Below are 26,675 nucleotides of genomic sequence, written 5' to 3'. Positions count from 1 at the left end.
GACTCCTCTTTGGATCTGTTGGAGTGCTGTGAGCATTTGCAAAATGTCAATCTGGTGCTGTGCATCAATTCAAGTGTGAAATAAATACGAAACGAAAACGAATTCAGGTCCCAAAGATCTCCTAGCATTTTGCTATAATTTTCACGCCATTTGCTGTTGAGCTTTGGGGCTGTCTCTCTGTCTGTCTCGCAGTCTGTCTGTCTGTTGGGAGACGTTGCAACGTTTTCAGGAGAAGCTATGTTGAAAGTATTTACAATTACGCAAAGATTGATTGAAATAGATTTCGGATTGATTGGCTGCTGCTGCTAGCTGGCTGGCTGGCTGGCTGGCTGGCTGGTATGCACAATCTCACATTGAGCAGGAGACAGGAGTGGAGAGTTCTCGTTCGGTTCGTGGGAAATGTTGTTTGTGTGAAAGAAAGAGGAGCTCAGCATCGCCTTTTCTCTCTCTAATTAAGCTGCTGCCTACTGTTACTGCTGCTGTGTATCTTCTTCCTCTGCTTTATGTGACACATTTGTCCATTAGATACATTTTTATTGATCATCGCCGCAGGAGTCTGAGAAATCAACTTTCTCTGCCGCTGAGATCTCTCCCCGTCCATAGATCGATTGGTTTTTGTTTCATCTAAATATTTATTCGTATTTATTTGTGGATTTTTTATCGGATCATTTGCATACGAAAATAATCACAAGAAAAGTAGGGAGACAATACAATATAATTTATGCTATTTTCTATACAATTTTGAAATTAATAATTAATTATTAAACTACGTTTAAAAATTTGCTAATTTGTGACTAACAAAAACTCAAAAAGCGAAACTTTAACGAGCCTTAAGCGAACCTTTAAGGGAGCCTTAGGGGAACCTTAAGCGAACATTAAGAGAACCTTAAGGAAAGGCCAGTAAAATTCACTTTCAAAATTCATCTAAAACAAAAGATTAAAATGTTTTTTAAACTATTAAATACTCTTCGGGGGATTTAAATACATGCGCACATGTATCTATGTATCTATGTATCTATGCATCTATGGGGGACACTAGATCTAAATGTCTAAAATATTATAACTTTATATATGGTTTATAGCAAAAACTTATGATATCTACAAATTCCACTAAGATATTATGCATACACAAAGATATACAGAAACAGATTCAGATACAGATACAGATACATTTAGGCGGCATATATTTTGCTACAGTTACAATTTTTCGATTTTTTTTTTTTTCTTTTTTTTTTGTTGTGCCTTTAATTTATTCGAAACCGAAAAATTTGTTTATAATTCCAAACTCTGAATAAAATTATGAAACGTGTGTTATACATTTTGTTGTTGTTTGTTTCTATGCAAATATATATACATACATCTGCGGATTGTCTGTGGCGTTGCGGGGTCTCCCGTCTGCCGTCTGCCGTTTGCATATTTTGGCAATTTGGTTAGTTGTTTTAAACGATGTGATAACATCTCAAAGAAAACGATCTCTCAAACGGCACGAACTTGTATTTTTAGGCGCGAGTGTTAATCAGAAGCGAAGACCCTCTCCAAGACCCTCCCTGCTCGCGACACAGAAGAGATTATTCCATCTAGATCGGAGTTCTTTATGCGTTGATCGATCGATGCCCCCCTACTACACCTTTGTGGTTAGATCCAAAGCCAATGCCTTGACGGCTGACGCCTCCGACAGACGCAAGCGCTTGCCGCTGGATGCCTCTTCGATGAGTTCGTCCAGTTTCCGTTTGATCGTATCACTGGCCTCATTATCACTTAAACTATTTATACTATTATTATTTGTATTATTGTTTTTGTTTTTATTGTTGTTGTTGTTGTTACTGCTGATACTGTTGTTGTTGTTGTTGTTATTGTTGTTGTGGGTCTGCTTTTTCTGCTCCTCTTTTGCAACTGCAACTGCATCTGCATCCTCCTTCTCTTCTTCTGGCGTTACTTTCACATCCTTTTCGGCAACCTCCTCGTCCTCCTCCTCCTCTTCTATCCTTTCCGATCGATCGCTGGGTATCTCTGGCGGGTCCTCCACTTCGTTGGCCGACATCTCCTGTGGCTCCACATCGATGTCCTGGCAACTGCTTTTGCTGCTCAAAGAACTGCCCGTGGTCTTCATACTCAGATCAATGGGATTATCCTGAGCCACAGATGGTGGCAGTTCCTGTTCTGCTTCCTGTTGTTCCTGCTGCTGCTGTGCTGGCGAATGCGGCGGCGTCATGGACACCACTAGATCTTCCTCCTCCTCTTCATCCTCCTCCCCCTCTGTTTCATCGACCAACTCCTCTTTATCACTTGTATCCTCTCTCGCAATATCCTCCGCCTCCTCCCCCTCCCCCTCCCGACCACCATTGCTTTGCCTGCTCTTGACCCGCGAGTGGCTGCCGCCGCTCTCTGAGTTGGGGGTGACCAAGGCGGAGATGGAATAATCCTGTTTGCTGTGCTGCAGCGGCGCCAGTTTCGTGGCCATTGGCGGGGGACTTCCATGCTGCTGCGACTTGAGCACGGCATCCAGATAGAAGCGTTTGGTCAGCTCATCCGCCGCTGCCGCTGCCGACACTTCCTTGCCGCCATTGGCCAAGATGTGGTGCTGGTGCTGGTTCTGGTGCTGGTTCTGGTGCTGGTTCTGGCTGTTGCTGTGGTTGTGCAGGTGTCCAGGTGGCGCCTCCTCCTCCCCCTTGTGATGCAGCGCATGATGATTCACAAACGGCGAGGACGAGGCTGTCGGCGCAAAGCCGCGCTGACCCGCGGCGCTGCTCGAATTGAAGAGATGCTGGACGGCTGCCGCTGCCACGGCGGCGTGCTGCTGCTGCTGCTCGGGCGTGGGCTTCAGCAGGCCCTGATGATGCTGATAGAGGGCGGGATGGTAGCCGGGGAAGAGGAGATGCGAGGGCGGCAGGAAGGCGGGCGGCGGCATCACAGACATCGACCCAAGGCCGGGAAACGACAGGGGCAGGTGGAACGGTGGCAGATCCTTGCGCTGCAACTGTGGCGGCCTGCCCGGCGCCGTGCTCGAAGATTGGCTGACATCCCCCCCGGGCGTGGAGGAGGAGCCTCCACCGCCACCGCCACCGCTGAGGCTGCTGGCATTCGACTTGGATCCCAAATGGAGCAGGGGATTGCCCCTTACACTCACTTCCACGGAGCTGTCGGAGTTGTGGGAGTCGGGAGAGCTGACGGACGGCGAGGCCACCACCGAGGGATGCTTCAGCATGCCGTAGTCGCCGCTGGCCTCCAGGCCCAGCATCATGAGCTCCTCCTTCGTGCGGGGACCCCCACCGCCAGCTGCGGCGGCTGCATAGAGTCCCGGATATCCGCCGGGATGTCCGAGCATCCCCAGAGCGGCAGCCGCAGCCGCTGAACCCTGGCCGGACATGCCCTTCACGCCGTTTGGCATGCCGCCCATGCCACCAGGGCCGCCGCTCGGTCCACCGCCGCCCGCCTGCTGGCTGTTGTGATGCGCTGCCATGGCGGCCACCGCCTGCTGCTGCTGCTCCTGCAGCAGGCAGTGGATCTTGAACCAGTTGGAGCGACGGCCGTAGCGGGAGCCGCTCTTGGACATACCCACCATGAGGCACTTCTTCAGGCGGCACGCCTTGCAGGCGGTGCGGTTCTTCTTGTTGATGATGCACTCCCCATTGTTCTTGCAGTCCGAAATCGATGACAGGTTGTTGTACGAGCGGCCAAAGAAGGACTGCAAACGAAAGAGCAGATAAGTGGGAGGTTAATGAGCGGCTTGCCACAAGGTTTCTGTAGGTTAAACCCCCCTAAAAATTGTTATTTTATTTAGCTGTGAAGGCGCCAACTGTCTCTCCCGTCCCTCTTATCAATGGCTTCCCTTGCTGCACACTCCATTCGCGGAACCCTCTGCTGCCAGGCCATGATGTCATTGAATGCTCCCCAACAATAATATCTCATTAAATTTTTGTGATGATTCATCGATGGCTGAGGCTGGTGGTTCACATGGAGAGACCTGAGACCTGAGATCCATCAACAAAGGAGAAACAGCAACCACCTACACCTAAAGCGGGCACCAGTGCAGCACCAGCATTAACCGTTTGGCTGGGGCACCACAACCACCACCACCACCACCAGCACCACGACAATCAATTGGCAACAAAGCAAACAAACAATTTAATTCAATGCGGAGGAGAGCCATGAAGCCATGAAAACAGACGAAACATGTTGCTGCTGCTCCTGCTGCTAGCTGCTGCTAGCTGCTGCTTGTTGTTCGTTTCGCGCGCAGCATGTTGCAAAGGTTATGGCTGTGCAACACTTATGCCAAGTTGCAATGTTGGCAGTAAATCACCAAAACGAACGCTTCACTGCACCGCTGCCTCCCAGTCTGCCCTGCCTCCCGCCCTGGCTTTGCAATCAACCAAAACAAAACAAAACAGAAAAGAAAAGAAAAATAGGGGGACAGACAGACAGACTAAACGACTAAATGAATGACTGGCGGAGTGACTCTCTGACTCCTCCGACTGTCTGTCATTCTGCAGTCGTTCGTAGGTGGAGCTGTTCTCTTCAATGGAGGAAACATTTGAGGCTGAGGCTGAGGCTGAGGCTGTGTCTGCTCTTCTGTTGCTCTGAAGAAACACAGATACAGTAAAAAAAAACAACAAAAAAACAATGCGAAAATCCACTTTTAAGGTTAATTGGGCATCAAGATTACTGGGTCGGAAATGGAAATGGAAACGGAGTAGAGGAGTTTTCAGTTTCGTTTCAAAAAAGTAGCAGCAAAACGAAAACAACAACAAAAACAACAAAAACACTGGCAGTAAGACCAACCGGACAGACAGAACCGACTATTTACAAGCAATTTACTGTGCATCCAAGGCAGATTCACTTTTGTTTGTTTTTGCTGTCTTTGGTTCCGTTGTTTTGTTGTTGCTGTACCCCTCCGTGGGGGGGTGGGGGTGTATGCCTTCTTTTCTTGTGGGCGTTAAATTAGCCAAGCGGCAGAGGCCCCCACGCCATCAGCGAACGAGTAGAGGCCTAACACACAAATCAAATAATGCTGACCTACAAATTGTACGTTAGTTGACCTTTTCTCCTTGGCGTGGGCACAGATCTCGCAAGTCGCTCTGCCCTGCTCTGCTCTCTGCTCTCTGCGATTCGAAAACGAAACGAAACGAAACGGAGATCAGAAAATGATCATCCCACCATTAAAGGAGTATTTCGTTCGTATTTAAATCAATTATTTGTGGGGCGCTTTGTTTAACTTTGACCTTAGCCTGGGGCCATCCATTTGTTACTCCCATGCCCCGACGCCCCCTACCCTTCTCCACCTCTCTCTCTCTCTTGCTCATTGATGGACTCAACATTCCTAGTACAGCTCCAAGGGGCGAAGCAGGAGGACGGGGAAGAATGGCCTCATAACTCTGTTGCTGTTTTGTTGCCTAAGCGGTTTTTTTTTTTTTGCATCACGAAGGCGGCGGCTGTGTCTGCCAATTCGATTTATTTGAGTCACAAATGGCATCGATTGATATGCGAAAAAACTTTTGACCAGCCAGGAAAAGCAATAAAGGTTCAAACTGTGCTGAAGCTATCGATAAATTATCGATTTACAAATATATATTGGGCATTATCTATTGAGTTTATAATTTTTAAAAATAAGCTTGAAATATAAAAATAAAGTTAATCGATAAGTTATCGCTTAAAAAAATAATTAAATAATTTAATATTCAACCCTGTTTTAGCTATTTTCCACACAGTCACGGAATAACTAGCAAAATACCGCCTGCATTATGTAATCCATTTCTGAAAAGTTATTCATCCCTTACCGCCTCAATTTTCCCACATCAACTCGTTACATTTTCGTTATCGATAACCGATAATAACTCACCTTGCAGCCCTCGCAGGTGAATGCACCAAAATGGAATCCAGCTGCCGGCTCTCCGCACACCTTGCACGTCTGATTCATCTGCAATGAGAACAACGAGAACACAAACAACATGAGAATGGGCTAAGAAATACAATCGTAGAAATATTTGTGTATCATTGGGGGAGCTCTGTAGCCCGCCAAAGAGAAGGATTCCCAGTTCCCAGATCATTCGCAACTCCACTTTCCACTCCCACCTACAAGAATCCAGCTTCAATCCAATGGAAAAACTAAGGCAATAAATTCATAAAATTTCAATTAAAAGCAACAGCAAATCATGACACGAGCATCTAGAGCTGCAACCCCGATTGCCCCTCCAATTCCCAGATGGCTCCTTGGAGCAGCGAGCCGCTAGCGAAATTCACACGCATTAAAAATTAAAATGCAAACATAGTTTGTCATATCGGGGAATTGGTATCAAACGAAAAACGAACGACGACAAATGGAAATGGGGAAACGACAGCGGCCCCCAAAAGGAGGACTCAGCTATGGACCCCATGGACCCAGCCCGAGCCCGAGCCCAGCACTCGGCCTGGCCATGAACTCCACAGCAAAGACATAGAAGACTCCTCTCTTGGGGCCCCATAATAAAATATGAAGATGGAATCAAATGAAAAATTGCCCCAGAGCACACACACACTCCACAGCAGACAGAGAGAGAGTGAGCGAGCGAGAGAGGGAGGGAGGTAGGGAATGAGACGTTGAGCAAACAAGCAACATTTGCATTTATATGGCTATGGTCTGCTACCTCCCTCCCTCCCACCATTCCCCATCTCTTGTGGCCTAGGGAATATTTGTTTATTTATTGCGAGCGAAATGTTTATCAACAAATTGCCATCAATTGTTGTTTTGTGGTGAGCCTGGGCCTCCAGCCTGGTGTCGGGGGTCTCCCTCTTGCCGTTTTTCCAGTTGTTTTGGGTTGGGAATGGCCGTTGCGTTTTCCTTATTGCCACTTGTAGCCGGGTAACTGGAGCACAGCACCAAAAACTTTTGATGACACGCGCACATGCAATAGGAGGCAGGGTGCCGCAGTGAGAGGCAGGGAACAGCAGGCAGGGATAAAGGCAGGTGGTGATCGTGGGAGACTCTTGGGGGAAAGGTTTGTTAAAATGTTTTTTTGTTTTTTCGGCAGTTTCTTATGGGGTTTAAGGTAAAACGAGGGTATGATCTTGCTTTAGGGAAGAGTCGAATCACTTAGATAAATGTTGTACGGATTTTTGTAGGGAAGGGAATTTTTTCTAGAGAGTTATCCGCTCTGAGAATCAATATAGGAACGTTTTTCTATCACTAATCAAAGGATCTTTATTTATTGGAATCATACCCTAATGCTCCGCAGCCTTAAATGTAGCCTCATAATTGAATCGAAAGTGTAATTATTAATGAAAAAAAAAATCCCAGCTGATTTATTGAAATAGATGTTGCCATATATCAATCCCAATGAACCAATTGAAACCACTGGAGGAACAATCTCCTGCCAGCCAACAAGTAGCTCCCTCTCTGGACACCTTGCCGCACTGGGATGAATGTTTTATGGCTCCAATTGCTGCCCCGCCGTTGCATCGGGCCAGTTCTGGGCCATAACATTGGCACATTACAAAGTGGGGAGAAAGCACTCCGCCACCACCACACAACGCAACGCAACACAACACAACACAAGACAACACACCATTCAACACATTCACTTTTCTCTCGAAACGAATCGCAAAACCAATTCCAATAAGCAAATCCCTGACAGAATAGAAGGTGGTCTGCTCTCCCAAAAGAATGCCCAATGCCAGGGTTTGTCTGCTGTTCGTTTTTCTGTTTTTGTTGTTTTGTTTTTCTGGGTAGTATGGTATTGGGATGCCTTGTTTGACTGTAAAACATGCTAATCTGATTTCGTGTTATGTGTTGAGAGTTGGGGTCGCTGTCGGTGCTTTGGCTGGGAGAGTCTGGTCTGTCTGGACCTCTCTGGGTACAAAATAAATTGTGTCTACGTTTAGGTTTTCATAAAGCACTGGCACTGGCACTGGCACTGGCTCTCGGTCGCTATGGCTCTCTGTGGCTGCTGCCTGCCTTCCCTCGGATTAATCGACAAATAAAAATCACATAAAATAAATTAAAAATTATGAGTTTCAAGTTTCAACAGCCTGGTGGATTGTCAGCAGATTTGGTTTGATTTTAAATCACAGAAAGGGGGGGGGGACGAGGTTTAGAGCGAGGCAGAGAGCGGTAGAGGGACGACACTGTGAAATTTATGCAGACAATGTGCAATATTAAAAAGCAATAAACATTTATTTAACAGCGACCAACACATTCCGTACAGGGGGATGATCATCATCAGGTGTGAGATGATCAGTGGGGGAAATCAGAGGGGAAAAGATGATAGAATAGAATGTAGCTAAAGCTCTGCGTCTAAAGATCTGTCTCACTCACCCACTCTCTCTCACTATCTGCTCTTCTCTAACATTAACCGATGTGGGTCATCCTTTCAATCTGCAGTCTTTTATTGAACAGGGAAATGCGTCATGCACAGCTCTGCTCTGCATCGATGGAACCTGTTGAATGTCTGCGTTTAAATTTATTTCAAATGTCTCTTGCTGATTTGTGGGATCGTTTAATTTGGCAAAAGAGTTGAAATATAACGAAACAAATCACTTGCCTTTGATTGTTGCTGAGAGGGTTGCTTGATTAGTTTTTGATGTCAATTAAGGTCTGAAGAGCCTTGGGGAATCATTTACAGAGATTTTCAGCAAATGGATTTATTTTCTACATTTTAACAATACTTTGGGATAATTTATTATTTATTAATTAATTTATTATTTAATTATCAATATCGATTTAATCTTTAAAATAATATTCTAAAATAATCTAAATAGTCTTCCGAAAATTGCACTTTCTACACATTCGCCGAATCTGTGAGTAAACCTCTCGCTCAAGATCCGTTTAAATTTCTTTATTCACTGATGAATATATCTACCATATTTCTTTTTGTTTTGTTTTTTTGTTGAAGGTATTGCATAATTTGAGCAAAATAAAACTCTCTAGAGCAGGCGACTGACTACCATACATTTAAGCTGACAATTAGCCAAACGATTAAGTGAAAGTGTTATAAACTAAATACGTACGAGAGCACAGGTCTAAAAATATTCACAAAAATAAACTCCACGAAAATGTTCTTTAAATATTCCGGTATTAACAATATTCAATAATTGTTCTCTTTGTCAAGCAATTTGTGCGCAAGTTATTGATGGAGGAAGCAGCCAGCAACCGAATATTGATGAGTGTTTTTTTTTTGGTGTGCGATTAATTTATTTTAATTAGTTGTTGGATTTAAGCTCGCAAATAAAGTTCCCCCATTTCGATGGAAAAATGCAACAAGTGTTTATTGGGGATACAAAAATAGCCATACATAGATAAATAGCAGAAAAAAAAAAAAACGAACCACCAGTCATCATCCACAATAAGTAGTGTGGACGCTGTGTGGATGTTGATTTCTGTGATTAATTATGGCCATGTTCTGATGTTCTGATGCCCTGTTCTGTTTGTTGTTTGGTTGTTAACCTTAACAAACAAAAATAGCAAGTAGAATTTTTAATTTTTCATTCCGCGATGATGCAATGATATGGCGATGGCTTATTATTAAAATTAAAATTAATTTAAAGGCACGTTTACTCCAGTTTCGGCAGCTACGCCACAGCAGTTAAGAGCCCAAACTGCCATTAAGACCAGGTCCAAAACGTGGTCTTCTTTTTTTGTGTGTTTTTTTTTTCGGTAACGTGAAAAAAATTATGATAATTGCCCGCTCAACGACCTTGGCGCTACGTACTCGCGAATACAAATTTGCACATCTATTCAGTCCTCTACCCCCACTCTTTCGTGTGCACTCTCTCCCCCCCTTGCAATTATAAAATAAAACGCAGGGGCCACAGGCAAAAACATAATTTAATTAAAATGAAATCATGCACAAAAGCACACAAAAGCAATTGCCTCGCTTTTGTTCAGGCCACAAATTGTTCTAGTTTTGGTTTGTTTTTTTATACGTTTTTCGTTTATTTTTTATACGAATTCATGACTTGAGTCGTTCGTTGGATGGTTTGTTGTGGCATGGCCTCCCTCCCTCTGTGTGTTGTGTGTTGGTGTTGCCTTGTGGCATCATCAGATGATCTTCATTCAAACGCTGCAGCTGTACGAATGCTCTAACAGAGCTTTAACAGAGCGTGTCTGGTGCAGAAGTGCATCCGTACAGCTGTTAACAGAGTGGCTTACAGTGGCTACAGTTAACATGAACTGTGAACTGTGCATGAAATATTTGGGGCTTAAATACCAAAACATAATGAAATTAAATAGAATTCACTTTGATTATACATAAATGTACGCTTTTTTTATGAGAAAAGAAAGAAGAGTCTGTAGATCATAGATTTGAATGCTCAAAGATCTAGTACGTCCAGAAAAAAGGACCACATATAATAAAAATATGAAATAAATATAATTCATATATTTATGATATATGTATATTTAATCTAAATACATTTAAAATACATTTATTTTAAATATAAAATATATTTATTGTTTTCTTTGTTTTTACAATTTCTGCTGACGTAGCAAATCTTGATATACATTTTTTAAATTTAAGTGTTATTGTCCAAATTTAGGTTCTTTTTTTCTGGACTTACTAGATCGTTGAGCATTAAAATCTATGATCTAAAGACTCTTCTTTCAATGACTCAATGCCTGACTCCACACTAGACGACTTTTCTCTCATGAAAAATTAGTACGATCTACTTCCAAAAAGGCAGCTGCAACAAAGCCAGCCGAGAGATGGCCAATCAGATGCGATGAGTCATGGAGTCAATGGCAAAAATGCAAACAAACTCGTTTATTCCCCCGTGTGGATGTGCAGATCTATGGACGCCGAACAGAATTTGTCAAAATTGTTATATCGCATGTGTGGGATATGATTTTGTTGTTGTCTGTCTATCTGTCTGACTGTCTGTCAGAAATACTTGAGGCATTCACGTTTTTTCAGCTGCACACGCATTTCTTTTGCTTTCCCTGGCATTAGCACACACACACACCTCTCTTCCTTCTCTCATCCTCTTCCCCTTCCTGCTCCTCCTCCTCTGCTCGTTCTATGACTCTTCTTCTGCTGCCTCCGAATCCCTGCTTAGTCACGCGGCCTTTGATGCCCAGGCAATTTGTCAAAAATCACAAAAAAGCAGAAAATTTTACACATGGGAGGCATGGCCCTTTTTGTTGAGGCGCCTCTGGGGAGTGATCAATCATAGAACAAATCTTTCAGTTCTTTCTATGGCATGCGTGCTCATATTTTGTTATAGTTTGTGCAGTGAGAACTTTTTGCAGTTCCTGTTTATGCGGGAATTGCAAGAGCTTTAGGGATATTTTTCATACATTTTACAAAGAATTTTGATTACTTTCAGTTATGCTATGCTGTGTTGATTGATTTATGTTTTGTTTGACAATTTGCAATGAAATCGTCCATGAAAAACGCCCTTATTTCAGGGGTTCACTGTGTGTGTATTTCCCCCTGTTTTCTGCTTTCCTTTCTATACTCGCCCCTCAATCCATCATCATTTAACGCGTTCGTTCGCTCAAGTCTTTTGCTTTTGATTTTCCTACTTAGCTAATTGTTGTCGTTGCTGTCTGTCGCTGTCTGTCTGTTGTCTGTCTGTCTGTCTGTCGTCTCTGTTGCTGTTTTGCTGTCTTAAACTACATCAAAAACCCAAAGCCAGAGTCTCCAAACACTATAATTATGAACTGCAATGATGATGATGATGATGAAAAGCGCTTAACAGAGTTTGCAACGTCTGAAGCATCATCACAGCTACAGCAGTCAGCAGTCTGTTCTCCGTAGCCGAAGCTCCTCTTCAAGCTGTCAAGCAGGAAATGTTTGGATTTATAATGCGACTCAAACCCCCCACTGCAGCCCGTCGTCATCTCTCTCGTCTGTTTTGTCATTATAATTAATTTGTAACTATTTTTATGAGCTCATGTGAAATTTTCAAATGTATTCGTATTCTGCTGCTCCTCTACGACGACTGCTGACTGTCTCTCTGCTGCTTTCCAGCATCCAAGTGACAAGTGTTTGTGCAATTTCCGTTGAAAAAAAAAATATGGAAAATGGTACAAATTATGTTTGAAAAATTGACAGAAAAACATCAACAGAGCAGAGAGAAGGTTTAGAGAAAGGGCAACAGGGGGCAGCTTTCCTTAGAACTTTCGAATGCCTGAGAAAATATGTACACACAGAATTTAAGATGTCCAAGGCAATGATAGGTACTACTTTTTTGTGTAGAGAAATTGGATTGAAATGAAGGGCATTTAAAGTATTTTTTGCAATATAAAAGTAGGAAATTCCCTTAAGGGAAATTTCTGTTCACTTTGAGCTGCCATTTCCCCGCATGAATGAAGAGTATTCACAGGTCACTCTATCTGCTGTATCCCCATCGTTTTCCCCGTTTTCTCGTTATGCAAATGCGTGCAAAATGTGCGAGGTTTTCCGTCCTCTAGACACTAATGCAATGCTCAATGTTGTTTGGCTGCCAGCCACACGTTCACCGATCGCTGTGGCATTTGTTACAATTTTAAATGTTAGCAAAAGCAAAGCAAAGCAAAGCAAAGCAAAAGCAAGGCAACATCCAACAGACAACTACAAAAAGTAACAAACTTGTGCCAATTGTTGGTGCCTGGCTGTTACAAGTGTTTGACTTGACATTTCGGCGTGCGCGTCTTTACGGAATTGGCTCGTAACTACAAATACAGATACAGATACAGATAGACATATACATACTAGATTCGTATATTGCATAGGTTTTTGTTGCAGTGTATTCCATATCATTCAATGCGATTGACAGGCCACAGGCCACAGCCACAGACTGGAGCCGCAGGTGAAATGTCCAAACGAAATTAATCACCAGCAAACCCACAAATCCCACACAAAAAGGCAAACAACTTGGCCAACAAATTAGTGTGGCGTGGAGCAGCGGAGTGCTTGGAAAATTGCATTTTAAGTTTGTTTGTTTTTTTTTTTTTGCTTAGTAGATGTGCCACATGTGGCATGACTACTTGACATATGCGAATCAGACATCAGATACTCGGTGGCTGCTTTGGAAATAAATCTAAAGCCAGCGACAATTCAGACAAATCGCAGAGGATGAGCGACAAAATGGAATGGATCGATGGATCAATGGATGAGCAGTGAATGAATGAATGAATGAATGAATAAATGATTGGAATTGGAATGACTAAAAATGGTCAAACCGTTTTTGAATCTAGCATATAAATTGGTAAACACCTTAAGAACATTTGGTCATCTTGCGGTCACCAATTAAAAGTTTTAGCAGAAGTTTCAGAAGTTATTTTCGCCATTCATTCAAAGAGTAATTTCAATCAGTGTTTAAGAATAAATAAATTTAATGTGCGTTTTCTATAGAGCATTAAGTATTTTATATTTTAATTTCCTTTACTTTTGTATTTTTCAGTTTATGTTAAGCTATTTCTGAATGATGAATTCCTTTCAGACTTGTACTAGAAATCAATCCCTCGCACATCCCATCCCACACATACTCCTGTCTCTGCTGTGTATTCCTGTCACTTTTCTCGAAAATTCTTCCCACGCTTCTTTCACAATTAAAAAAAAAAAATTCAAATTCCATTTTAATTAGCAAACAGTTTTCACATTACGTATACGCCGCATCTGACGAGACGGGGGCCACCCTTGCAACTGCTGCCACTGCCAATCTCCTCCTGTGTGTGTGTGTGTGGTGTGGTGTGGGGAAGGCCATAAAAGCCGAACAAAATTATAACAGCCAACTTGCAAAACATTTACACCACCAACCAACAGCCCACCAACAGTCGCCAGCGAGGAGCGACAGACAGGAGACAGAGAGAGAGAGAGAGAGAGAGAGAGAGGTAGATAGTGTGTGGAGGCAGTTTTAGGCAGTGGCAGGAAGACAGGCAGGCAGCCCGCTTTCTTTGCCCCAAGAAAAATGATTCATGAAAGAGACTCGCGGGACTCCTGCTGGTCGCTTGGATAGGCTATGGCTATGGCTATGGCCATGGCTCTGGTTGTTTCTTTGGCTCTGCTCTGCTGTGGCGGTGTGCGGTTTTTCGGCCAAAACGTCTCGACGCCGGGCAGACTATTAACTTTGAAAGTTGTTTAAACAGGCGAAGAGCCAAGAGGCAAACCTCCACCTTCTATTTCTTTTTTTTTTTTGTTTTTTTTTTTGCATTGGAAGCTCCTCGTTGTCGTCGTCGTCGTCGTCGCCGCCGTCGTGGTTGTTGTCTGCACCAGCTGCCTGCCCCAGCCACAGCCTCAGTTTGCAGCAGCTCCTTTACCTTGCAGCAGCCAGTGTCATCGGCGTTGCGGCTCGTGGGAATTGGATCATTAGAAGCCGGCAAAAAGGCGAAGGCAATCGCAGAAGTGAGCAGAAGTTGGTCAAACACAGCACTGAGAGAAATAGCTGACAAAAGGTAGTTTGTGTACGAAATTAAATTTTGGGCACTAAAGAGCAGAGAGAGTTGGGAGTGACACATCGGACACTTATTTTCACTTTACTTATCTGAGGAGAAAAAGAGAGAATATTTTATATTCCTCCAATTTGTGCATTTATTTAAGTTGGCCTATTATGAAATTTAGAGCTGAAAATCATACAAATTTAGCAACATTTTTACGTTTCAATCTTCAGGGATTTGTCTTCTCTCAGTGTAGCATAAGAAAGAAGTTTGTTTCGTTCGATCTCTGCCTCTGCCTCTGCCTTGGCAGCCCCACGCCGAGCAATTTTGCATGTGTTTTGTTGTTGCTGTTGCTGGCTGGCTGGGCCTTTGGTTTTTGTTGGTGTGTGTTGGCAGAGTTGCCACCGTTTCTTGTTGAAAAGAGGCGCGATAAGTAAATGTGTCTCCCTCTACCCCTCTCTTTCTCACCACAGATAAGTAAATGTGTTCGCTGTGTGTGTCTCTCTATCTCTCTCTCTCACCCACTCTCCTATTTTTTTGCTGGCTCGTTTTATTTGCACTTGCGCCTCGCAGACAATTCTTTTTTTTCTCTTGTTTTTTCTTCTTCAATTTCTTCAATTTTGTTGTTTTTTTTTTTTTTAAATGTGTTTTTGTTGCTGTTGTTATTGTTGTGTCGAGCTTCTATTTCTTTGTATTGCGGATTTATTTGTTTTGTTGTCTCGTTGTTGTTATCGCGGAGTAAGCTTTTGGCTGCAGCTTTTTTTCGTTCCTCTCCCTGCCCACCCACTCTTCTGCTTCTTCTTCACTGATTTTCCTTGTTGTGTTTTCGAATTTCGGATTTTCGGGGGAGTCAAAAGTCAATTAAATAAGAGCAGTGCACAGTGAAATGCTTGTACTACTTGTTGCTGCTGGTGGTGCTGCTGCTGATTTTGCTGCTGCTGCTGCTTTTGCTTCTGCTGCTGCTGGTATTTTTCCTGTGGTTTTTTTTTTTTTTTTGCGAAACGAGCAATTTGTGACTGTTTTTCCTCCATGGGTTTTATGTTGGGTTTGGGTGCTAACCGAAGATCAGAGCACTATGGGAACCATTTCACCCCGTTTGTTGTGTTGTGGAAAAGTTTTTGGTGGCAAAATTACTGAGGTGATTTATGGCCAAGTTTTTCTTTTTGTGTTTTTTTACAGTCCTGCCCCGTAAGTCGTTTGTGTCTGTGGCGTGTTCTAGGGAGAGTGATTGGAGGCAGGCAAAGGAAAGTCTAGAGAAAATGTTTGGCTAAGTATTTTGTAAGGAATTTGAGCTTGGGAGAACTTTTGGGAATGTCTAATGTAATGCATAAATAGCGCATATGAAATGATCGAAATTTTAGGTATTATATAGGGGTTATAATGTTATAATCAAGTCTGCACTTTCAGCTATTAATATGTAAAATTCTATTAATTTCCAACCTCTAAAACTCTACAGAAAACGAGAAGTAGTTTCCCTTTCTATAAAGTCAATGTCTTTTTCGCAGTAAGAGTTTCACTTTCCATTAAAAAATACATGAAAAAATTGTTGAATTAAATGGGAATTAACTTGAGAACTGAACTGGTGGAGGTCTACTGGTGGGAATTACTCGTTGGAGAGGAGGCACACATAAAAGACAAATAAAAAAAATAAATATCATTGGCTGATGTTTTTTTGCGACTTTTGCTCGATCTTCGATCAATGCCAAAGCTCATCTCTTGGGGAAGGGAGGAAGGGAGGTGAGAGAATGATTGAGGAAGGAGGAGCAGATCAGAGGAGGTGGAATCCCCATAACGTGTGTGCTGTTGTGTGTGGAATCGAAATAGATATAACAATAGCAAAAGGTATTTGTGTTATTAGTAGCCCGTCGTTGACGACGAGTGCGCTTTAAAAATAAACAGCTAATATAACAATGGCCACAATTTGTGCCCCAAAGCGCAAACTGTAGCTGAAGCTGCGGCAGAGGCAGAGGCTGTATTTGTTGTATCTGTATCTGAAACTGAAACTGAGGCTTAAGCTGTATCTGAGATGGAATCTCGGTACGCGGTCGTCGCGTCTCTCCCTCTCGGCTAATGTAAGCGGACATGATGCTCGGGCACATGCAATGAATGATCTTCGATACACAATATATATGGTATGTGTATCTATCGCATCTATTCTGTGTGAGGCTATAGTATATGCAATTTATATAAATTTAATTCAATTTGCAAAGCTAAATTGTTTAGTTTTTACCTCACAATCGTGCAGAGGTCGTTTGGGGAGGGGGACGAAGCTTTGGGGGGGCTTACTTCTCTGTTAATTTTCATGATTAAGTCGGAGAGTCTTCGGGGGGTTTAGTTTTAATGTGTAATACCTTGACTTGAAAACAATTCTAACAATTTGGCAGCTCATTATGCGACTTGCGACTCGCGACTGCCACGCCAACTTGACTCCAATAAACGATCCATCCACCAGCAACAGCAGCAGCAGCAGCACCACCAGCACCAGCCACAACCTTGACCTTAAGCCAAATGAAAGATACAAAAACCACGAAGCGAACTTCAACTACAGGTCTACTATTATTATTATTTTGTTGTTTTTTTTTTCTTTTTATGAAAATTATAACAATTTTGTTACGCTTCTTTGAGGAAAGGGCACTGCAGCCCCCGTACCCCCAACCATTATTATTAGGCGCCAACTTCATTCCATTGGCGTAATAAAGTGGCAGAGGGGCAACCAGTTGGAACAGTTATGTGTGTGGCAGAGTGGCAGCACCAGTAGCGGCAGCAAAGTGTTGAACTTGAAATCGAAAGCAAAAGCAAAAGCGGAATGAAGGAATGGGGGCTACCAGAAAAGTGGGGCCAAGTCGCAGTGGGAATGCTCTTTCAATCGACGGGGAGTACGCGCCTTAATTGATCTGTAAGCCTGTGGAAAAACTCTTGGGGCGGGGGGGGAATGCTGGAAAATGTGTGAGATTTAATCTTTGATCTAAATACCATGGAAATTATCATAATTTTTAATACTATCTTAAATACTCATAAAAACCATGGTAAAAATTAAGGAATTTTCAATGTTTCTGCTTTCTTTGACCTGATTATGGACTTTAAATGCTCCCAAAGTGTCGAAAAATATCTGTTAGCTCATTGAACTTGGTTTCCCCTGTACCCATCCACATGATATTTGGTCAAACACTTTCTTATGGACACTTTTTACTATACTAAACATCATTTACAAAACTGATTGAGCAAAAGATGAGCACAATATATCATGATAAATTCACAGAAATCCCATTGAGCTCGGGCTTGAATGGAGATTTCCTGTGCCCTATGTAAAAATTAACAGATAAGCCTTAAGGAACTCAGCTCCCAATAAACCATTTGGACAAATTTTTTTTTAATTTTCCAATATCTTTCGATGGTAGCCTGCCAAAAATTAGCAAAAAATCTCTAAATAGAAGACCAAATTACATGATATTTGGTAGATAGATTTATATTGACCTAAGAGACTATTCCAAATAAAAATATAAAATCTGGAAATAAAATAAAGCTCTATTTGTATCCAAAGTAAGGGCATAAAGTACTACAAATTGGTACCCCCAAAAATCTTATCTTAAAGCCACGCGTTAATTTGAAAATAATGCTCTCCAATCATTTTCAGATTTCTGAGATTTTGTGTCTCCCCCCACAAAGGTGGAGGAGCCTTCCTCCAATGCTCCTCTGTGGAGTAAGCAATAAAAGTGCCCTGTCCCTGCCCCTGCTCTGCTCTGCCCTGCCCCTCCCACTTGTTGATTGTCTGTATAATTACATAATATTGCATAATTTTGCACAAAAAAAAAAAGTACGCGCCGTCGACGTTTTGGGATTTCTGCTCTGTTAGCTACACGAGCGCGCGGAGAGGTCTCTACAAAGTACAGAGTCTTGAGTCTTTTTGGGTTCTCTTTTTGAGGTCTTTACGGGGTCTCATTATCGTTTGACCGACAGAGCAGCAGACCGACCGACCGACCGACCGACCAGACCAATCCGCGGGTCTGCGGTCTTCGCTCTTAGATTGAGATTCGCTTCGTTTTCGTTTTCAGTATCAGTGCACAATGTAGTACTTAAATAATAGAAGTTTAATAGCGTTTTGTTTTGTTGTGCTGCGGTCCGAGAGATCCAAGACCCGAGACTCGAACTTGTTGCAAGTTGTAGCTGCCGCTGCTGCCCCTGCTGCTGCTGCTGCTGCTTTGAACTACTAATGCATTCAGCTGTAGGATTTTTGTCAAGGTTATCCAGTTGTTGTTTGCTGTTTGGATGGCGGATATAATGACATGATGCATAGAGATACTCTCATCGTTGGATGGAGGGAAGTGGAAGCCCAAAGTCTGTGCTGTGCTGTACTGTTTTTTTTTTTTGGAAGGAAGTTTACTTTTAAGCGGCAGTGTAATTGTGTGTAGTTCGTTCAAGTTCGCTGCCCAAGTCATTTGGCAAGAGGCTGGCCGCCGCCTAACGAACTCTAGAACGAAACGATCTTTTGCTGTTATTGCATTCTCATATGGCCTGCAGCAGCAGCAGCCGTGGCAGCCATGGCAGCATCTCTGGCTAATTTCGCTCATTAATCATGAGAGTAGAGGGAGCTGCAGCTGGAGATGGAGCTGCTCTGTTGCTCTGCTGCTTCCCGAAAACTGATTACACATGTACGGCCCCCTCGAAATCGAAAGATCTGTCTGCCCAAAAGGCAGGCAACACAACACACAACACACAACAACATTGTGGCTGGCAGTCTGTGAAATGTATCTGCAAACAAATGAAGTTGTCTGCTGCAATTCTAAGCCTCTTCTCCATTCCTAGTAGAGTCATCAAGGATCTCCTCTCGAGAGGATTGATCATTGATCTTTTGGCACTCAATCCTCTGCATCAGCATCAGCATAGCATCTCTCTCCTGGCTGCTCTCTTGTCTGCTCACGAATTATAAATAGTGCAAATGCGTGCAGTGCATCATCATCATTAGTTTTCGGGCCAACAACAAAAAAAAAAACCATGGGCAATAGACTTGTCTCTAGAGAGACGGCGTCTCGCGCTCTCTCTCTCTCTCTGTCTCTCTATCTCTTTGCCCTACAACTGCTCTGGCAATTACCTGTACGAGTGTGCCTGTCTTTAGTTTCTTTTGCTAAATTGTTTCAAATTTATTTCTGTGCCTAAGATAATTACTAGAAGAACTTTTAACAGGGTTATAGCCATTTGGAGATGGTGTTTGTTAGGCAGCAGATGGCAGATGCAAAGGTTATTTTAGGGTCTAAAGTAGTCTTTGGATATATTGAAAATTAAAGGAAGAATCGAAGCAGAATTATTTATTATTTATTTTAAATAAATATTATATCTATTATTATTATAGATCTACAGAATGATAGAGTTTAAGCGAAGTTTCTTACGGCACCACATAGAAAATGACCAAACAAATATTTTTTTCTTTTTTTTAATTAAATTTATTTGGGAATCTTCGAAATGTGGAAAATAATCCATTGAATGCTGTAAAACCTCTAAGCCCTTTTTCCTCGAAAGGGTATTCCACATGAACCGCTGCTGCTGCTCCGATTTCTGGCCCCCAAGTTCGTGTCCTGAGTCTTTCGTTTCGTTTCGTTTCGCTCCGTTTCGTTCTGTGGCATTCAGGCATTTTCTAATTGCAATTTAATTTCTTGTTGCGAACATAAATTTAACATTCTAATTGAGTTATCAACCGCAACATGTACATGCACATCCACCAAAAAAAAAAAGGAGGAGAAGAAACCCCAAGTGGTAGATGGAGTCTCTGGCAACAGGAGGCAGCAGCAGCCACAGGAGGAGGCATGAGAAGGAGATGCCTGGACGACAGCGGACAACTTTTACAGCTTCTCATCTTCTCTCATCGTCTCGGGGGGAGCCGCAAAACAGGCTACGGCTACGCGCTACGCACATGTGAAAAATGGCCTACGTTCCGTCGGGTTCTACACCACAAAAATTGCAACAAAAGAGCCACAAGTGACTGCCACAAGATGTTGCTGTTGCTGCTGCTGCTGTTGCTGTGGCAGTAATTACATTTCGGTGTGTGTGCAACTTTTTGGGGCCTCTGCTGCTGTTGCTGCTGTTGCTTCTGCTAATTTGCCTGCTGCTTCTGTTTTTTCTTCTTGTTTTTTTTTTTGACTAATTTTTTTGTTTTTTGTGTTTGTTTTTCGCGTTGCAGCTTCTGCTTTTTGAGTGAGAATTTCCCGCAAACGCTTGCAACGTGAAAATATTTGCCACTGGCATAAGGCTCGTAATTAATTTACTTTGTGTGTTGTGGCAGCCGCCAAGGAGTCGCGCACACACAGCAAACAAAACAGCAAACAAAAAAAAATATGAAGAAAAATCCATTACGCAAATGTTTATGACCAAAATGGTCAGCACTGAAAGGCCACTGTCTGTTGCCTGCTGCTGCTGCTGCCAATGCAAATAGAAAAGATATGTGCGTGTGTGCCCCAAAACGAGGCAAACGGAGGATCCCAGCCCCCAGGTCTTCAGATCGAAGCGGAGCTCTCTCACATACATCACAACATTGTAATGCATTTTTTGCTTTGGATACCGCCCACCCCCTGGCCTGTTCCCTGCCCCCTGCGCAGACTCTGCCATTGGAAATGCTGGGAAATTAGTTTTTCTTTCCTGCTGCTGATGCTGCCATCAACGGGAGTTTTTTGTTGTTGTTGTTGTTGTTTGTTTGGAGGCGTGATCGTATCCGAAGCGAAGGTCGTGGCAATATGGAGATGTTGCAAGAACATTACTCGTAAATCTCCTCGCCCGTACATTTATGGCTCCGACTAATGCAGATTTGTGTATCTTTTGCTTTTGTGGAACTTCTCTCATTAGTGGGGGGAAAATATTTCATTATTTTTTTTTTTGGCAGGGGTGTTTCCATTTGGGAGATTTAATTTTGCTAGTTGATGGATTTGTCTACGACTTTGCTTTGCGATATCTTTGGGGAATGGATTTCTAGAATTATGTAGGGAATGTAAGATATCTTTTGTTGCTGTTGCAGACATCGAAAATGGTAGTAATATATTATAAGTTTCATTTTAACAATGTGAAATGGAAAAGAAACATAATTCGGGGTTAAAGATTGTAGAAGAATAAAAAGAAAAAGAGTTTTTATTGAAGCAATGAAACCTAGGTTTTGCCTGTTTTTTATCCCAATTATTTTTGGTTCATATATTTCTCTATAGCTACCTTATCCTTAGTTATCCTTAGAGCTTTATTTACTAGGTTGTCAAAAAAATGCAATGCAGTCAAGAGAGAATACAAAACAATGTCCCTTGGTTTCCTCTTGCTTTAGTTAGTTTTCTCTTCCAGTGTGGCTTAGCAGTTAGGGATGGGCTTTCAGTTTTCCACCACTCTCTCTGCCATTATGGCTTATCAATATCTCTTACGCTTGGCATTTCATGCGTATGTTTCAAAAAAAACCAAAACAATAAAGTCCATTAATTAATATGCCATTCCATAGATCCTTCATTTCATATTTAATTATAAGAAATATGATATTCATTTAGCAGTCATTCAAAAAGCACTTCCAATGTATAACTTCTCTACTTTGCAGAAAAAAGAGACAGAGAGAGAGCGAATGACATCAAGCTATGCCACTTAAGCCACTATTCAAAAAATTCCTTACTCTGCGATGTCTTCGAACTTGTTTCATATTCATATTCAAAAAATTCATAAATTTATTAGCTAATGCTACCAAGTGGCCCAAATTCGAGCCGCTTTGCTGCTGCTGTCGTTTGTTGTTGCCTTCATTTTAATCAAACATTTAGTTTATCGTCTCACATTTCAACTAATTAACACTACGAATGGGGGTCCGCCTCTTTGCCACAGCCGTTGGATTTGGATCGGAGATGGCTGAAGGCAGACTTTTCGTTTTTGGATTGTTTTTGTTTTGCCGACACACACACACACACACACACACCATACTGATCGACTAAACGAAAATCAGCTTAAAATCATAAAAAACGCACTTAAATAAAATTTAATATTCAAATATTGACATTTAGTGCCATGTTAGCAGGCAACTTACGTGTTTTTCTCGCTCTCTATAGCTCCTCTATATCTATCTCTCTTTCTCTCTCCCCACCTCTCCCCTTGCTCTTCCTTTGGTTTATATATTTCTTTTCAAATACCCCTTAAAATATGCATGTGGATTGTTTTGGAGACAGAAAGACAACGCGCACTACTCTATGGATTTACTAATTGATCTGCATCTAATTTCAAAATACAACAAAAAACGAAAAAGACGAGGCAGGTGACTTCTACTTGACGATGATCGTTTTTTCTCTCTGTCTCTCTCTCTTTCTCTCTTTTGGCTATTAAAATTATGACATCATTTAAATATTTTCGCCGTTGTTTCGCCAGCATTTCATGTGTGTTTAAACTGGTTTAGGCCATCCCCACAGACCCCCGACCACAGACCCCACGAACATCAAACCCCATAATTCATAAATTCATTTTGAAAATGCGGAAGCGCTTTGATTTGCAGAGAGTCCCCATCCCCCCCATCACCCCTTGCCCCTTTACCACTCCCGAGTCATGTTATCAAATGCCTCAAAAATGCAAACGATTTTCAAGCATAAACATAATTATTATTTTCCTGCTCTTTGTCGCCACATAAAATTATTATTCTCATAAAAATTGGTGGGTTTTTATGACGGCGGGGATGGGGGTTTGCTCAATATTTAGCTCGTAAAATATTTAGTGTTTTGTTGTTATAAAAATGGTATAAAATCCGTGAGGAATGGGAGTGAGAGCTTACCGCATATGGATTATCCTGATTCATCATTATGGTAATCTTGGGGTTCTCTGCGTTTGAAGGCTGCAAGAGAAGGTAAGGTGTGTGTATTAGAGATGGAAAATCGTGCATACATATATTTTTTTGTGTAAGTATGTACATATATGAATTTGATAATTTTATCTATAGAATTATCTGGATTATTGCTTTAAAAATTAATATGGTTGTATTTTGACACTTTTTTATAGATTATCAAAATGTATCGATAAATAAACAACGCTAACAAAATGCAAGCCTGATAAAATTAATTATTACAATTTTTTATATTTTTAGATACGATTTTTTAACATTTATTGGATTTTCATGCTACTATTTTATCTATCTATAGGTAAGTTTCCGAGTATTTATCAAAATAAACAAATGAATCGATTGTTGGTTGTTTATTCAACAAATGTACGATTTTTGGGCCAATAAACTCCTAACAATCGATTGACAATCGATAAGTATGTTTAGCCATAAATGCGAACAGCGCACTCATAGAATTTACTTACTTGAATAGATTCAACGACTCCCATTACCATAAAAAGTATTGCTCTTGAGAGCACCCCATCAACAATCGATTATGTTCCCATTTGTGGCCTCAAACAAGACCAAAAGATTCGCCTTCAAAGTCGCTTCGATTTTTCTGACATTTGGCTGCCAGGCTAATACTCGTTTTAATAATAATAATTTCAATATTTATTACAATGCAAACACAGAGCTGAGCTTGGCTTGGCTTGGCAGCTTGCTGCACCTACAAAAAAGCAAGCAGAACGAGAAGGAGAAGAACAACGACTCTGCCCCGACTGTGACTCACTTATGGAGCCCCCCAGACCCGACCCGACAGAGACAGACCCCGTCCTGGGCCACCTCACTTGTCCAGAGCTCGTGCTTTGTGCTTTGTGCTCTCTCCCCCGTCGTACTCGTATCGTATATGGTGTGTGGCATGTTAACTGGCAACAGGTGTTTGCTGTTTGTTGTCTGCTTGCCACATTTGCATTTGATATTTTGAAGCGTGTTTTGCGCGCTCATACTAAATACTTTCACACTTTGGTCGGTGTCGGTCCAGTGCGGTCGGTCCCCTGCTCTGCTCTGCTTTCAACAGATTGTGGTCTTCCGGTGGTGGGTTTGCCCCTTAAGGATGTACAACAAGTCAGCCACACGACCTTGATGTGTTAATTTCTTTGGACCAACTCTTGACAGTCATCAAGGGACATGGCCAGAGGGTGTGGAGCAGGCGATGGAGCGGGGAATCAGGGCCGGGACTGGAGCAGGCAGTGGTGAAGAGAATGGTATGGAGACTGGGACTGGGACACGGCCAGTGCCACTGCCACTGTAACTGCCAGGGACATCTCAGACGAAAGACTGAGGCAACAAACTCGGGCAAAAAACAATCTTTGGAGTGGCCTGCAGCTAACTAGAATAAGTGCACACTCTTTCCAGTTGTAGAACACCACAAAGTTATGTACAAGGCACTCGGCATAAGTAGTACACAAATTGTACACGGAGAGTACGTGTACGTGTACGTATACGATGGGATCTGTCAATATTTGCGACACTTGCAAATGCAAATCCAAGTTAGATTCTTCATTTGACTTGAGGCCAAGTCAAGGCGACATGCACTCGCAGAAACTCTAAAAAATTGCGTCCAACAGGGTATGGAAATGGAAGAAGATTTGAACTTTTTAAGAGTGCAAAATTTTTACATTTTAAAAGGCTTACTTTTGGCTGTCTATAAAAGAATTTTATTCCAGAATCTCAGCTATAATTGGAGCTGTAGAAAGATCTGAAATTATGAGTGGTTTTAATTGGAAAAGCAGTCGTTATATCAATTTATATTCCATTAAAGGAAGGCGCAATATAGAAAGTCCTAACATATTTTGGGATCCTTGATTAAATTAATTTTATAACCTTCCATCCAAATAAACTATGCATCATTGGAATTTTCACTGTCATAAGTATTTGATTTATGGAATTTTCACTGTCATTTTACTACATTTTATAACCAAACCATAGTATCACTCACTCTGGTAGCTTTTCCTATTTAAAGTGATCTATAGATGTTACAATCTATCTAATTCTTTAACTGCTGTGACATTTCGTACAGTGTTTTTCCAGATATTCGCCCCCCACCCAAGACTTTGAATTTTTGTAACAAATATTCTGGCAAATACAAAGCTTAACATGATATTTGCATTATAAAGCAAACATCGACCGAACGACCGATCCGTCTATATCTACATATGTACATATGTACATATAGTATGTATGCATGCATATGCAGCTATCCCCGCTTACACATGACTTACATTGATTCTGTTATATAGTCGTAAAGTTGGTTTATTTGCCCTGCCCTTGTCGTTTTTGTTGTTGTTGTTACTCTGTTGTTTTAGTCCCATGTTTTATGGCCACACTAAAAAGTGCACACTGGTCAACAAAAAACTCGGAGAGACAGAAAACTTTCTCACCGAAACTATTGCTGGTGCTTCGCCTTCCAACAATACTGGGGGTATGGGGGTGTGTGGTTGTGTGTGTTTGGGTGTGTGAATGAGCTATATGGTTTTGTATAATTAAATCATACAAAACCGCAACAGTCGCGTAGAGTTCCGTCGATTTTTTTCAAGTGTTATCTCCCCAACGCCATCATCCATAAGCATTTTTTTGGTTTTTTGTTTCGAATACCCTCCAAGAGGAGGTATTATGGGCTTGTTCAAAAGCTCAGAATGGGTAATGTATGGGGAAGAATTTGCCATAATATAAAACGTCAATGTCTACACTCTCTTATGACTCCCTGTAAACTAATCATTTAGCTTTTAGGATAAATATGCATCTAAAGAAAACGTTTAACAGACGCGCAGTTTGTACGAGAAGTTTATTCCAGGATGGCGAAAACTATCTCTGGATCTATGAAGAAGAGAAATCTACATCTAAAGGGTATCTAAAGCTTCGGCAAATCTTCTCTCAGCTCTTTTTATGCATATTTTTTGTTTCATTCATGAAATTTACATGTTCCCTCACTGCCATCAACACATCTTCCATCTATATTTCCATATCTCAATCTGTCTTTTTTTTATGATTCGCTGAATGATGAATGTGTCTCAAAAAATGTGCCTGTAAAACCGAAATGTTGGTACCGTTTTCTGACGTTTCCCCAAGCAATGCAAAAACCCTCCAAAACTTAAGCATTGAATGACTAAGATCGAGGGATTTGCTATGTATCGGGATCAAACTTTGAACTTACCTTCTTGAGCGACTGTTGTTGGACTGTTTTTTCTCAGAGATGTTAATCCAAATTTGAAGTGAAACTTTTCTTATCACAAAATACCTTTTTTCTTCGCTTTTATTTCCAGTAAGAAAACTATTTAGAAAATCATTTTAAACTCTCCCCTACGTTTTCAGCTTTTATTACTTGTTTTTTTTTTTGTGTACTTTTTGTTGCTATTTATTTTGTTATTTGCTCTGTATTTTGTGTGTGTGTGTGTGTGTATTTTTTTGAGCTATTATTTGTGTTCACCTTGCGCCAATAAAACGTCACTTGAGCCGTCGTAGAGAGTTGTTAGATGTCGTACTCGT

General features: G+C 41.8%; 1 protein-coding gene across 1 annotated transcript; it reads right to left on the bottom strand.

The window, feature by feature from the left end:
* Nucleotides 1–1,007: 1,007 nt before the first annotated feature.
* Nucleotides 1,008–26,675, bottom strand: LOC111067766 (knirps-related protein). Its single transcript, XM_022357064.2, has 4 exons — nucleotides 26,344–26,675; nucleotides 23,088–23,147; nucleotides 5,837–5,914; nucleotides 1,008–3,685 (listed from the first exon to the last, which is right to left on the bottom strand). The coding sequence occupies exons 2-4, from the start codon at nucleotides 23,112–23,114 to the stop codon at nucleotides 1,622–1,624; spliced, it is 2,169 nt and encodes a 722-aa protein (XP_022212756.2). The 5' UTR covers nucleotides 23,115–23,147; nucleotides 26,344–26,675; the 3' UTR covers nucleotides 1,008–1,621.

This window comes from Drosophila obscura, unplaced genomic scaffold (genome assembly GCF_018151105.1).
Source record: "Drosophila obscura isolate BZ-5 IFL unplaced genomic scaffold, ASM1815110v1 contig_181, whole genome shotgun sequence".
NCBI classification, from domain to species: domain Eukaryota; kingdom Metazoa; phylum Arthropoda; class Insecta; order Diptera; family Drosophilidae; genus Drosophila; species Drosophila obscura.
The sequence above is the reverse complement of the archived record's forward strand: the minus strand, read 5'-3'. Positions and strand labels throughout refer to the sequence as shown.